Source organism: Oryctolagus cuniculus, chromosome 5 (genome assembly GCF_964237555.1).
Source record: "Oryctolagus cuniculus chromosome 5, mOryCun1.1, whole genome shotgun sequence".
Lineage (NCBI taxonomy): Eukaryota > Metazoa > Chordata > Mammalia > Lagomorpha > Leporidae > Oryctolagus > Oryctolagus cuniculus.
The window spans coordinates 130856542-130871360 of NC_091436.1; the positions used below are offsets into that span (position 1 = coordinate 130856542).

The 14819-nt window shown below is 42.4% G+C and overlaps 1 protein-coding gene across 5 annotated transcripts in view; it reads right to left on the reverse strand.

Annotated features, from left to right (window-relative positions):
* Positions 1-14819, reverse strand: part of DNAH8 (dynein axonemal heavy chain 8) — a 358350-nt gene that overhangs the window by 193509 nt on the left and 150022 nt on the right. For all 5 annotated transcript variants that reach the window (XM_070074115.1, XM_070074114.1, XM_051854776.2 and 2 more), the window contains 6 exons: positions 14446-14548; positions 13371-13475; positions 12470-12631; positions 8028-8252; positions 4131-4303; positions 1944-2122 (listed from right to left, as the gene is read on the reverse strand). In XM_070074115.1, the coding sequence (XP_069930216.1) occupies positions 1944-2122; positions 4131-4303; positions 8028-8252; positions 12470-12631; positions 13371-13475; positions 14446-14548 (947 nt within the window). The remainder of the gene's footprint in view (positions 1-1943; positions 2123-4130; positions 4304-8027; positions 8253-12469; positions 12632-13370; positions 13476-14445; positions 14549-14819) is intronic.

Below are 14819 nucleotides of genomic sequence, written 5' to 3' on the forward strand. Positions count from 1 at the left end.
CCCTACAGCAATACCACAATCTCTTAATTATTTTCTAAATAGGATAGTTCTGCAATTTTCACTGTCTATTTTTTCTGGGTTATAAAGCTGATTTTGTGTGTTGGTTTCATATGCCAGTAAACTTTTTAAATTATATTTTTCTGTGGATTTGTTGAATTTTCTTTACAGTCTTACTATTATCATTTGTAAATACTGCATTTCTTTCTTCTCAACCCTTGTATTTTTGTTGTTGTCATTCCTACTGTACCGGCTAGGACCGTGACGCAATGATGAATACAAGCACAGGCTGAGCATCTCCCATCCAAAATGCCTGGAGCCAGAAGTGCTTCCGATTTTTAATTTTAGAAAATCTGCATAGACTTTTTGCTGATTGACCTTCCCTAATCTGAAAATGCAAAGCCCAAATTGTTCCAAAATCCAAAATCTTTTGAGCATCATGCCAGCATTCAATAGGTTTTGGATTTTGAAACATTTCAGATTCTGGATTTTTTGACTGGGGATGCTCAACCTGGAATAAAAATAAGAACTTGATACTTCATCTCAAAGAGAATGCTTCAAGATCTTTGTCGGTATGACTTTGCCGTGGATCTTAATCAAATGATCCAGTGAAATCAAATGATCAAATTAATCAAATGATCATGTGAATGAGTGTCTGGGAGAGGAATCTAAGGAACATCCAGGATCTGCGTTCTAAGAAATATGTAAGCTTCTAGTGTACAAGAAACATCAGGCAGGCTGATATGGTTACAGCAGAGAGATCAAGGGGAGAATATTAGGTGGTGTAGTCAGACGGTCAGAGCAATGCAATGGGAAGTGAGGAGGCATGGAGTAATCAGGCAAGACAGCCCAAGTCCAGTGTGAGGATTCTGGCTTTCACTCCGAAGTGGTCTAGTCACTTTTAGCAGGAGTGTCAGGACCTGAGTTACATGTACCAGGATGCCTGTGGTGCTGATTTGAGACTAGGGTCAAGGGGGCAAGGGTAGACACAGGGAAACCAATTAGGAGGCTTACTGGAATGAGTCAGGTGAGAGGTGATAGTGGCTTTGAATTACAATGACAGCAGCAGTGATCCAACTTGGGATATATTTTGAATGGAGAACCAAGAATATTTGCTGACAAACTAAATGTGAGTAGGAGAGGAAGAGAGGAATAAAGAGAAATCAAAGGTATTTTTTTGAGTACCAGGAAGATTGAGTGGTCATTTAGTGAAACGGGCAAGATTGAGGAAGGAGCAGATACAGAGAAGGAGCTAAAGAGGTTGGTTTTGGATATGATGAATGTGGACCTGTTAGACATTTAAGTAGAGATGTCAAGTAGGCAGTTGCGCAGATAAAGTCCGGGTTTCAAAGCAAATTCTGAGCTAGAGAGAGAAATCTGGGAGTCAAGCTTGGGTCTGAGTGTGACCCCAAGAGAATATATGTAGACAGGAAACAGAGACTGCCAAAGGCTGAGCTCTGAGTTTGGATTGTCCTCTAACATTTTTTCCTCTGTCCATCTAAAATCACTGCTACCAACCTTCAGGATTTTCTCAAGGTTTCCTATCTACAGATGTCCACCAACCCCTTCCCTACTTGTTTTCCAGTGTTGCTATGCTTTTGTTAAAATCTTTCATTTCAGTGAAATTTATGCAGGAATGAAGTCACATGTGCCACCAACTTGATATCTTGGCCATATCTCCTCCACTATTGTTTCAGGCAATTATGCATTGGTTGTATCTTCAAAATCTAATACCCATCCAGCACATGGACCACTACACTGGCAACAGCACTGAATCATAGGAAATTGATATTATTCACCCATTTTTTATTATGGATCAATATATACTAATGTTCACTATGTGTGATGTCACTTTACATTTATATTAGAAAACATTAAAGGAAAATAAAAATCAAGCCACTGAAAATAATGCAATATTGTCTGACACTTAATAATTGAACACTTGCCTTTGAAAATCCTTCCTAGGCCTCTGAAATCCATTTGATCTGAGCAGTTGAACACGACCACGTATTTTCCCAAACACCTTCCCATATCTTTGGTGGTTTCTGTTTTGCCCGTGCCCGCAGGTCCTGCTGGAGCACCTCCCATGTTCATTCCCAAAGCTTGTGCTAGCGTGATATAGCATCTGCAAGTGTTAATCAGACAAAACTTTGTGAATATGGGGTAACACATGTTACAGAAAAGCACCAGCAAAATGCAATGCGACTGTAATGGGCCTGTTTATTTTAGAATTTGAGCAGCACACATTAAAGAGATGACTAAACAAGACCAGGGTACTGGATATTCACTAAAAGTAGCCCAGCGAACCACAAAATTTCTTTAGACAAACCTCCAAAGCCCTCAACCCTGACCTTCCTTTGTGGTCAGTGGGCAAACCAAATATACAGTGGTGTGCTGGCAGGTGCTTAACAACTGGCTCTCCGGGGAAAAAGCAGACCTGGTTTTCATGTTTGTCCATTTCTTTGGTATAACTATTTCCAGGGGGCAGCAGTGTGGCTTAGCGGGTAAAGCCGCCACCTGCAGTGATGCCACTTTGAGTCCAGGCTACTCCACTTCTGATCGAGCTCTCTGCTATGGCCTGGGAAAGCAATAGAAGATGGCCCAAGTCCTTGGGCCCCTGCACACACGTGGGAGACCTGGAGGAAGCTCCTGGCTCCTGGCTTCGGATTGGCACAGCTCCAGCTATTGTGGCCAACTGGAGAGTAAACTAGCGAATGGAAGACCTCTCTCTCTCTCTCTGCCTCTCCTTCTCTCTGTGTGTAACCCTGACTTTCAAATAAATAAATAAATCTTAAAAAAAAAAAAAAACTATTTCCACAATGGCTGATGACAAGCTACCCACACGATATCACAAAACTGGGAAACCACGCATGTATTGGCTTCTTTTTTTTTTTTTTTTTTTTTTTTTTTGACAGGCAGAGTGGACAGTGAGAGAGAGAAACAGAGAGAAGGGTCTTCCTTTTCCGTTGGTTCACCCTCCAATGGCCACTGCGGCCGGTGCACAGTGCTGATCCAAAGCCAGGAGCCAGGTGCTTCTTCCTGGTCTCCCATGCGGGTGCAGGGCCCAAGTACTTGGGCCATCCTCCACTGCGCTCCTGGGCCACAGCAGAGAGCTGGACTGGAAGAGGAGCAACCAGGACAGAATCTGGCACCCTACTGGGACTAGAACCCGGTGTGCCGGAGCTGCAGGCAGAGGATTAGTCTATTGATCCGCGGCACCGGCCTGTACTGGCTTTCACAAGACCACTTCAACACAGAATTGCAAATAATTCACTCAATGATGAAATGTTTCACTCATTTAGAGAAGAGCAAATAATAATACAATGAACCTCCTAATGTCCATGCTTCGGCTTCTGTTATGTTTTTTTCTAAGTAAAATTTAGTAAACCTTCATGAGACATTGAACTTAACATGTAAATACCAGTGGAGGAGAAAACTAACAAATTTGTGGTACAGGGGATGTAAAAGGCAGAGTTTAAGGTCAATCACGAGAAGGCTGAAGATGTAATTTGACTATGCCATCATTCTACCTGGAGGCAGCCGTGTTTAAAGTAATGGCAGAACCAAGTGTTCTATTAACAAATTGAAGTCAACTCTACAAACACTGTCTTCTATGTACCGTACAGTGAGCTGAGTACTGTGGTAAACACATGTGTAAAGATGAGAAGATCATTCCTTGCCTAGACTGTAAAGAATTATAAGGGAACTTTCCATTGACTGATTATTCAGACTTGCCCAAGAAACTTCATTTTAGGTATCAGTTTTCACATCTGAAAAACCAGGAGATTGAATTAGATGATCTCCAAGGTACCTTTCTTCTTTGCAATTCTAATGACTTCCTTGATGGTTCTAGGAATACTTTTCCATCTTGCAATCTAAAATTCATTATTAAATTACTTACAATAAAAATTCAAGCTTGCTTTTATTCTTTTTTCTACTTCATAAAAATTTAATGTACACATACATTTAAGTAACAGTTATGGTTATTTTTGTTATTAGCCTGACTTTGATGAGCTAGCACAGTCCCAACATGACAGAGATATGCTTTTGTTAATATTTCAAATGCAATTTTAGAACAATCTCAAGCACATTATTTAATTACAAAATAGCATAACAAAAAGTGAGTTTCCTACCTATCTGTTAATGGAGTGATAACAAGACGATCAGTGCATCCCAGAAATTCATTTTGGTAAATAAAATCAACATCTGTAATAGACACCACAGTTTGATCCAAATCTTCTTTAAAATAAAATCTACTCTGCTTTAGCCATTCAAAATCAGTAACTGATTTGATATGCATTTTTACCTTAAAAACATGAGATACAAAAAGGTTACATACTGAATTGCAATAGCACAAAACATAAGCATACAGGGCAGTTTTATTTACTTATTCATGAACCGATCCTACTTCATTTAGCAAATATCTATTGAGTCCTTCTTGTGCTCGACACCTGTGCTGGGTGAACAAAGACAGACATCGTTTCTGCCTCTGGGGAAGTTTACAGAAAAGAGCAAATGACAAATAATGAAAGAGGTAATTGCAATAAAGTATGAAAAGCGATACTAAAGAAATTCAAGGTTTATGAAAACACGTAGAGGAGGACCTATCCTAGTCTAGAGGGCCTGAGGGAGCACGCAGAGAAAGAAATATCCAAACGGAAACCTGAATAAATAGTAGGGATTCGCCTGGGAAATAAAAGGAAGATTTAGGAGGCCAAAAGAGACTGGCACAGTAAGAAACTGGCACCTCTGTACATCTGGGGAATCCAGGTGTCAAGAGAGAGAATGAGAGTCAGGGGTTCTCAGGGCCTCGGGAAGGGGTTTAGGAATTGTCCTCACAGCAGTGGGAGCCACTGAAGGGATTAAACAAGGAAATACATGATTATACATGCACACATCTTCCTGCACCAGCCAAGCCACCCAACCTCCCTGGCCATCTGCATCTACCTATGGGGAAAGAGGTACCGGCATCCCAACACCATGGGCACAAGCTCTAGTACCAGGTCCATGAGAAGAGACAGAAACCAGGTAAGCACTTTTAGGAACTCTATCCCACCATCCTCACGTTCTCAGGGTCTTCACGATCTTCCACTGGGAAACCTGGGGAAGCCCTCGTCCTGCCCACAGCGTCTGCTTCACCACACTTACATCCAGCAGGCCCACCTCTGGGTCACTCAAGTGACACTAACACATGGACCTCTGGCGATGATTCAACCTCCAGATCTCCGTTTGCCAGACCTCCACACTTCATGTTATTCAGAATCTTTTATTATTATTATTATTTGTCGCACTGTCTAAGAGCTTGCTTCCACCTCCGGTTAAGGATTCTGCCTTCCCACTTAGAGCAGAGTTTGTATTCATCACCCTAAAACAGCTACTTTCAGGTGGCTCAGCACAGTCCCACTGCAAGGGACCCTAACATAGGACCCACGGCCATGGAGAGGTTGTCAGGAGCTACTTTCAGTATCCGTGCTGCCGAAGTGAGCACATGGAGCTGCTTCCTTTCTCTCTCTCTTTCTTTTTTGAAGATTTATTTATTTATTTGAAAGGCAGAGTTAGAGAGAGGTGTGTGTGGGAGAGAGGGAGAGAGAGAGAGAAAGAGAGAGGAGAGAGGTCTTCCATCCGCTGGTTCACTCCCCAGATGGCCACAACAGCTGGAGCTGTGCAGATCCAGGCTTCCTCCGGTCTCCCACATGGGTGCAGGGGCCCAAGGACTTGGGCCATCTTCTACTGCTTTCCCAGGCCATTGCAGAGGGCTGGGTCAGAAGCAGAGCAGTGGGGTCTTGAACTGGTGCCCATATGGGATGGCAGCACTGCAGGCAGCGGCTTTACCTGCCACGCCACAGCACTGGCCCCAAGCTACTTTCAATAATTCATTACGATGGTACCTCGAGGAGCAACAGAAAAGGAACAGCTAATGTATTTCTTGAATTCTTGTGCATACCAGGCTGTCGTAAGCATTGCACATGGAAAAATAAAATGCCCATGTGCTGGCTGTAAGATCTCATTTTAATTGGGATGCAGACGGACGAAAAACTCAGTGGAAATTAAGACTTTCATACTTTTTCTTGTTTACAGGTTTTTTTAAAAAAATGCATCCTGTGTGGAAAGTAAAGCTTTGCTCAGCCCTTAGTTTTAATAGCAGGTTCCTCACAGGACTTCAGCTGGAGGAGTCAGAGCTGTATAGACAACATCTTCAAAAGCATGCTCAGAGCAGATACAATAATGGATTCCACACTAGTGTTTCTTGAGGTAGACTTCAGTGAAAGCGACGGTAGAGCGGCAGCTGCAATCCAGGGAAAGCAAGTCTGCACAAGACCAAAACAACATGTCTAGTGTGCAACCTCTGATCCAGAGATAAAGCCCAGAGCACCTTGTCTCCAGCTTTTTTTTTTTTTTAACTTTTATTTAATGAATATACGTTTCCAAAGTACGAATAATGGATTACTATGGCTTCCCCCCCATACCGTCCCTCCCACCCACAACCCTCCCCTTTCCCACTCCCTCTCCCCTTCCATTCACATCAAGATTCATTTTCGATTATCTTAATATACAGAAGATCAGCTTAGTATACATTAAGTAAGGATTTCAACAGTTTGCTCCCACACAGAAACATAAAGTGAAAAATAATAGATGATTTTTTTTAATGATGATGAAATCAGATCAGCTTTAATATACATATGAACCACCCGGGAATCTTGTTAAAACGCAGATTCTGATTCAGAAGGTCTAGGGGTAGGAGGTGGGAAGCTAGAGATTCTGCTTAACAATCTCCCAGGTGATGTCAGTTTAGCTGGTCAGCAAATAATACTTTGAAAAGTGAGAGTCTTGGGCAGGCGTTTGGCACAACAGTTAAGGCGCCACTTGAGACAACTACATCTCATTCTGGAGTACCTGGCACAAGTCCCGGTTCCATTTCTGGTCCAGTTTCCTGCCACTGCACATCCCTGGAGGTGGCAGATGATGGCTCAAGTAGCTGGGTCCCCACCACACATGTGAGAGACCTGGATTGAGTTCCAGGCTCCTGGCTTCTGCTTGGCCCCAGCGATTGAGGGCATTTGAGGAGTGAACCAATGGACAGAAGATATTTCCCCCTCTCTCCTCTCTCTGCTGTGTGTGTGTGTGTGTGTGTGTGTACCTTTCAATAAAATGAAAATAAATATTTTTTAAAAGAAAAGTTATGGTCTTTAGTGTAAAGTAAGAGAGGGACTGATTGCCTGTTACTGCGTGTCCATCAAACAATCTTCAATAAATACAACATATCTGATCAGAACTTTTGATAAAAAGTTTGAAATAGCCAGTCTGTGATCTTATTCAGGTTGCATGAATTATCTGTGATGAAGGAAAGAGATGCTTAAGATGTATCAGATCAAGCAGAATAAAGCAATGGTAATTAAAAAGCAAAGACTGTCAAGTGGTGGTTTATCAAACCTGCTTGTAGCCCTTACCCCCTAGTAGAGGAGCCCTGCTTTAGAAGAACTTAATTTTGCTCAAGCCCATTGGCTGGAGCCCTATTTCCACACTTGGTCTTAGCCAAAAGGCCGAGAAGTGACGGAGCCCTGTTTCCAAAAGGAACTCTAACCACCCTCTTACACCCACAGAATCTTGCACAAATCAAGCTCATGAGGCCATGCCTGTTGTTATTGTTATTAATTAGACAGTCATAAGAATTCCCTGAAGCTTGACTTCATTTATACTTCTCCTTTCTCAATCTACCCATCATATAGCTGACAACCAATGCCCCTTAAAATTGTACCACGGCCCTGGGCATTTGGTTTAATGGAACAATTTGTTGTAGTTGGTTCATATCACACCAGTTAGTTCCAGACTCTCAGAGGGCCAAGTGAATATACACAAGTGATTCTTCAAGCCACCCAATACAGATGTTTCTAGACATGCTACAGGTGGAGACACTTGTGAAAAGACCCAAGCAGATGGAAAGTTCATACAAGTTAGGCAATTACATATAATCCTTAACTGTTCATTATTAGTTAGTACATCAAGTTACTTTAAGAAAAATGATACATTACCAAGTCATCAAAAATATCTCTCTGATGCACATGGATGGTAATTAGAGTTTCAAATTTCACTCTATCAAACTTGCTTAGGTCATGAGTTGTTTGACTAATAAGAGTATTTAGAATATCCAAAAATTTCTGATTGGTCACATGCATGATTTTCCTGTCATCTTTTGCATTATTTAAAGCCTCTTCTGAATCATGTGTCCACAACATTTGAAGTCCCAGAAGCCCAACCTGCAAATCCAGCAACAAATATTTAAATTGGCCAAATATTTAAAGCACAGCTGAGGTAGAATTGGGTGGTCATTTAATCACATGAAGGTAAACAGGGTTTTACTCATTCTAAACTAAAAAAGGAGACATACATTTTCCTACTTTAAAAAAGGAGGAAAAGACTTAACCTTTTTTAACTGTTAACATTTAATTATTTCAATGTGGACAAATAATTTTTAAAATGACTACTATGTATTGAACTATAAATGTTGTCTTAGTCCATTTTGTTTTGCCACAACAAAATACCCGAGACTGCTTGACTTATTACAAAAAAAAGAGACTTTTATTTCTCACAGTTCTGGAGGCTGGGAAGACCAAGGTCAAGGGGCCAGAATCTGGTAAGGGCCTTCACACCGCATCATATCATGCTGGCAGGTGGAGGGGCAAGAGTGGGAGTGCAAGAGACAGCCAAACTCCCTTTTACAACAAAGCCACTCTCAGGATAGCAAACCCACTCCCGACATTAATCTGTTCATGAAAGCAGAGCCCCTCTTCCTGGGCTCCACCTCCCAACATTGCTGCATTGGGGATTAAGTTTGCAGCACATGAACTTTGTGTAATATTCAGACCACAGCATAAGTGTTGGGGAAGACGCTTAGGAAACATTTCTACAGAGGGCCTGAAACCATGGATCTCTCTATGCAATGATTTTTCTTGCTCAAGAAAATTAAATGGAATTATTTACTCTTAATTGTATTTTTTCTTTTTTTTTAAATTGTGTGTGCATACCCTTTTTTCTCACACAGAGTTTTCCAAAGGCCTCTTTGCATCTTTTCAAAATTACATGTTGCCTAACTTCTTTCTTCATCTCACTCTCTCTCATACATACTGGAGTCTTTATCTCCAAGGATACTTCAAAAATTTCATGGAGAATAGAATTGAAAGACAAGTTTATTTTGACAAAAAAAGTGCTTAAATCCATGCACACAAGGGATCTTCAAAAATTCATAAAAATGCATATTACTACAAAATTAGACATGGATTTCATGTTTTTGCACTAAAATAAACCTACCTTTTAATTCCATTTTCCATGAACTTTTTGAAATACATGCATATGGGAAATTTTTATTTCTATTTATCCAAATATTTACAGCAAGCATTCATTAATTCATAATCTTTTTTAAAAAAGATTTTTATTTATTTATTTGACAGGTGGAGTTACAGACAGAGAGAGAGACAGAGAGAAAGGTCTTCCTTCACTCCCCAAATGAACGCAACGGCTGGAGCTGTGCCAATCCAAAGCACTTCTTCCTGGTCTCCCATGCAGGTGCAGGGGACCAAACACTTGGACCATCCTCCATTCCCCTTCCCGGGCCACAGCAGAGAGCTGGACTGGAAGAGGAGCAACCGGGACTAGAACCGGCGCCCATATGGGATGCTGGCACCGCAGCCGGAGGATTAACCTAGTGAGCCACGGCGCCGGCCCCTAATTCATAATCTTTAAAATGTTTTAGAATAAAGTAGAGGTGACATTTTAAACAATTTTATATAAATATTTAAGCTAACTTAAAATAGAGCAAATTTCTTTTATTTGGAAAAATTGCTTGAAAAAAAAATGAATGCATGGACTAAAGAAAATCCTGAAAGCTAGTGAGTTTTTCGACTATACCCTATTCAACTTCACCACTTTCTGAACTTGCTCTCAATTCTGCACCAAATGCTAAATCTGTCAGTCTAAATTAGACTGAACCTCTCCTTCAGAACATACAAGAGGTCTTCAAAAAGTTTATGAAAAATATGTGTGAAAAAGGCATGAATTTAAAAAAAATTGTTGGCACCAAAATAAATTTACCTTGTAATTCCATTTTTTCCATGAACTTTTTGAGGTACTCTCAGATAGGAAGAGTTTTCTCAGGAGAGGGGAAATATATTGATTTAGTTTAAGACAAGTATTTTATAAGACGTTATCACAAACTTTGTATGCTAATAAAAATTCTAAAGTTTACCAAATATTTATTTTTAAATCATAATATTAAAATCTCTTCTCCAATAACACTTGATTCTCTGTGTACCTATAATTGCACAGTTTGAATAAATAATTTCCTATCATTTCAGCTGTCACCCTGGGTGTGCACTAACTCAGGACCAGGAGTTTGTGTTGGAAGGAATAATTGGAGAAGCAGCATAGTTTGAGCAAAAGCTCCTGGTATTTTCCTTGGATAGCTCTTGCCTTCTGTCCCCTGCTACCACTGACCCAGATCACAGATCATCTTCATTTATCTTGAATAAAAACTTAATGAAAGTATTCCTCATTTTGTCTTTTGGGCTTTAACAATACTTGACACATGGTTGCAATGCACTGCTGAGAGACACAGGACAAAAGGGGTGTTGATGAGAACACCTGCTCCAACTCTGGCCCCTTCCAGACCTTCATGGTCTTCTGTCTTCAAAAAGCTGGCTTGTGGAAGAGCCTCTTTTAACAGATTGTGCCAATTTTTAACCTGTGTAGGGGAAACTAAAGGGACAAGATGTATTTTGTTTCAGGAAAATCTATATCTTTATATTATCTAAATATTAACCTATATACAGATGCTCCTTAACTTACGATGGGATCATGTCTCAAAAATCTATCAGCCGAGGCCGGCGCCGCGGCTCACTAGGCTAATCCTCCGCCTAGCGGCGCCGGCACACCGGGTTCTAGTCCGGGTCGGGGCGCTGGATTCTGTCCCGGTTGCCCCTCTTCCAGGCCAGCCCTCTGCTGTGGCCAGGGAGTGCAGTGGAGGATGGCCCAGGTGCTTGGGCCCCTGCACCCCGTGGGAGACCAGGAGAAGCACCTGGCTCCTGCCATCGGATCTGCGCGGTGCGCCGGCCGCAGCGCGCTGGCCGCGGCGGCCATTGGAGGGTGAACCAACGGCAAAAGGAAGACCTTTCTCTCTCTCTCTCTCTCTCTCTCACTGTCCACTCTGCCTGTCAAAAAAAAAAAAAAAATCTATCAGCCGGTGCCGTGGCTCAATAGGCTAATCCTCCGCTTTGCAGCGCCGGCACACCGGGTTCTAGCGCCAGTTGGGGCGCCGGATTCTGTCCCGGTTGCTCCTCTTCCAGTCCAGCTCTCTACTGTGGCCTGGGAGTGCAGTGGAGGATGGCCCAGGTGCTTGGGCCCTGCACCCCCATGGGAGACCTGGCTTCAGATCAGCGCGGTGCGCCAGCCGCAGCGCCGGCCGCAGCGGCCATTGGAGGGTGAACCAATGGCAAAAAAGGAAGACCTTTCTCTCTGTCTCTCTCTCTCTCACTGTCCACTCTGCCTGTCAAAAAAAAAAAAAATCTATCATAAGTTGAAAATATCATGTTAAAAATACATCGAGAGTGGCACGAGGAGCAGCAGGCAGGTAGCAGGTGGCTGGGCCATGTGGGGCAGGGACTCCAGCTCAGGCAGGCACAAAGTGGAGGGCAGGAGATATGGAAGGCACTGGTGAGGAGGATGACATAGTGGAGGACTAACTGGGAATGCCAAGGTCGCAGGGGATGGAGTGGAAGCAAAGGGCAGGAGAACAGGGATGGGCTTGGGGAGAGCATTTGCAGCCCTGGGGCATCGGGGGAGGCCGAGGGGGGGTGTTAAAAATACATTGATTATTCTTAGCCTACTGAATATCATAGCTTAACTAAGCCTACCTTGATATGCTCAAAACATTTATACTAGCCTTCAGTTGGGCAAATTCATCCAACACAAAGCCTATCTCATAAATACCTCGTGCAATTTAGTGAATATTGTTCTGAATGTGAAAAACAGAATGGTGTGTAGGTATACTTTCCCGCTGTGGTAAAGTCGAAAAGTCCTAAGTTGAGCCACTGGAAATGAGGAACTGTCAATATATATCCACACACTCACACACATACACACATAGGAGGGGACTTCAAAATGTTCAGAGAAAATTCACATTATCTTTTAGTGCCATTTTTTCCATGAATGCTTCGAAGCTCCCTCATCTGTAATATGCATTTGTAAGATGAAATTTCCTATTTATGATTTCAGTCCTAGGGTATACCCTTAATAATGGGAGAACAGGGGCATATTCTCTGGGAAGGGTGGCATGAGGAACTAGAATGGTACAGGCTCACGAGCAGGTGGTGAGAGCCAAGGTTAGCTACAGCAGCCTCCACACCTTCAGGCTGGCCACCTGTTCAGCATCCTCCCCCAGTTACTTCCATCTCAGCCTTCCTTAGTTATTATGTATTCTTACCTGTGCTGGAAAGTGACTGAGGAAAGGTAGGAGTTGAAATCCTGAATCGCTGATTTGATAGAATGCAGATCGAATTATATTATGTAAGGATGACATCTGCATTTTTAATAATTCCAGAAGCCAAATCTCTACAGGACCCTTGGCCATAACAGAATTATCCAACTAAAAAAAACACATCACAACTATATTATGAATTGCTAACAGTTTAGTATTTTTATAATTGTCACATACTTCATACCCCAATGCAAAGCCATTAGTTTTATATTTGACACAAAAATATTTAAAACATGAATTAAATCATCTAATACTAAAGCTGAACTATAAAAAATCATCTAGCCTAAACTTTCTATTTACAAATGATAAAATGAGTCTTGGAGAAGCTTAATGATTTTCTGAACTAGTTTGTAACAAAGCTGGGCTACAGAATTTGAGCCCAGGCTTCCTAATTCACTGCTCCACACACCTCCCCCAACCCACCCTTTTTTTTTTTTTTTCACAGAATTATCTGTCTTCTCTAGAAGTTCTGAAATCCTAATAACATTTTTTTTTTTTTTTTTTTTTTACAGGCAGAGTGGACAGTGAGAGAGAGAGACAGAAAGGTCTTCCTTTTGCCGTTGGTTCACCCTCCAATGGCCGCCGCGGCCGCACCGCGCTGATCCGAAGGCAGGAGCCAGGTACTTATCCTGGTCTCCCATGGGGTGCAGGGCCCAAGCACCTGGGCCATCCTCCACTGCACTCCCTGGCCACAGCAGACAGCTGGCCTGGAAGAGGGGCAACCGGGACAGAATCCAGCGCCCTGACCGGGACTAGAACCCGGTGTGCCGGCGCCACTAGGTGGAGGATTAGCCTAGTAAGCCGCGGCGCCGGCCCTAATAACAAACTTTTAATCGATGCGAATTACAATGATTTTTTCTCCTTCTCTCGATACGACAGCCATCATGCGATCATAGTCTTTGGCATGAAATGTCACTTCGTTGATGTTGTCAGACACGGCAGGGAGATGTGGCTGTAAGGAACACAAAACAGAAAGAAAACATCATCCGTGGGGCTAGCACAGAAGCCACTGAGATGTTTTAAAAAGCCTAAAAAAATTTACAGACTCTGCTTTGCCCCTTAACTGACTTGGAGGCCCACTTTTTAAAATCCTGCTCTACAGAATAACTTATCCAAGTGCTGCACTTTCACCCTATTACACCGAGGAGACTGGACTTCAGGCCATGGCCATGGCCTCCCTCCCTTCACATGGAGACTGAACCATCCTGTCCCACCCTCTCTGTCTTGCCTTCTGTCTTGGCGCCATCTCCACTTCTCACAGCTTTACCACCCCCACCCCACCCCCCACGGCCGCCTCAGCCCCACCACTCCCTGGAAAGCAACAGGGAAAACATCAACCACTTCCCAGATCCCCAGATCAGAAACAGCCGTGGGGTGAAGAATGCAGTGCCTACCACACCTAGTTCCCTATAGTCTTTCATTTTCCATCTTGGAAATGATTCAAAGCATTTGAGAAACAATTCAGGAAGAAAAAAAAAAAACAGACATATTCGAGCTACAATTCCCATTTGGTCTGACTATTTAGAGCAAAATTTGCATAATGATGAATTTTATTTAGTGAGAACATACTGTGTGCCAGACACTGTGCTATGTGTTATCTCATGGATAACCCTTCCCACCCATCCTGAGGTGAGAACCATCCATATGTCAACTTGACAGTTGGGGAAACTGAGAAACAGGAAAGTGAAGGAGATTGCCAAGGTCACACAGCTAGCGAGTGACACACCGGGTGATCCTTGCTCACCAACACTACTAGATTATGTCACACACCAAATACACAAAAAATAGGACATCTGATAATCAACATAATTTTTAATGCTCCTCTTTCCAGTCTACACTTTTAAGATGTTAACTTCATACTTATTCTTGATTACATATCCTGTAGAAAAAAGCAATTTAGGTCACAGGTACTTAGCTTATACCTGTATGGTGTGGGAGTCGCTGGCTTGTCCAAGAATTTCCAGGAGAACTGGATCAGATACAAAGAAGAATCTTGGAAATAGTAATCTCTTCTTCTCCAAATACCTTCAAATAAAGTTAATAGCCCATTACCCAGAGGGAATTGTGTGCGTGTGTTTGTGTGTGTATGTGTGTGAATTACTTGCTATTTTTTTAAATCTAAGACATAATCACTAACATCTTCCATAAGATCATAACAAACGTCCACAGTCAATTCCTATTTGCCTCTGGAATGCCTTTGGGAACCATAGTTGGGGCCAGCGCTGTGGAGTAGCTGATAAAGCCACCACCTGCAGTGCCAGTATCCCATATGGGCGCTGGTTCAAGAACCACAGTC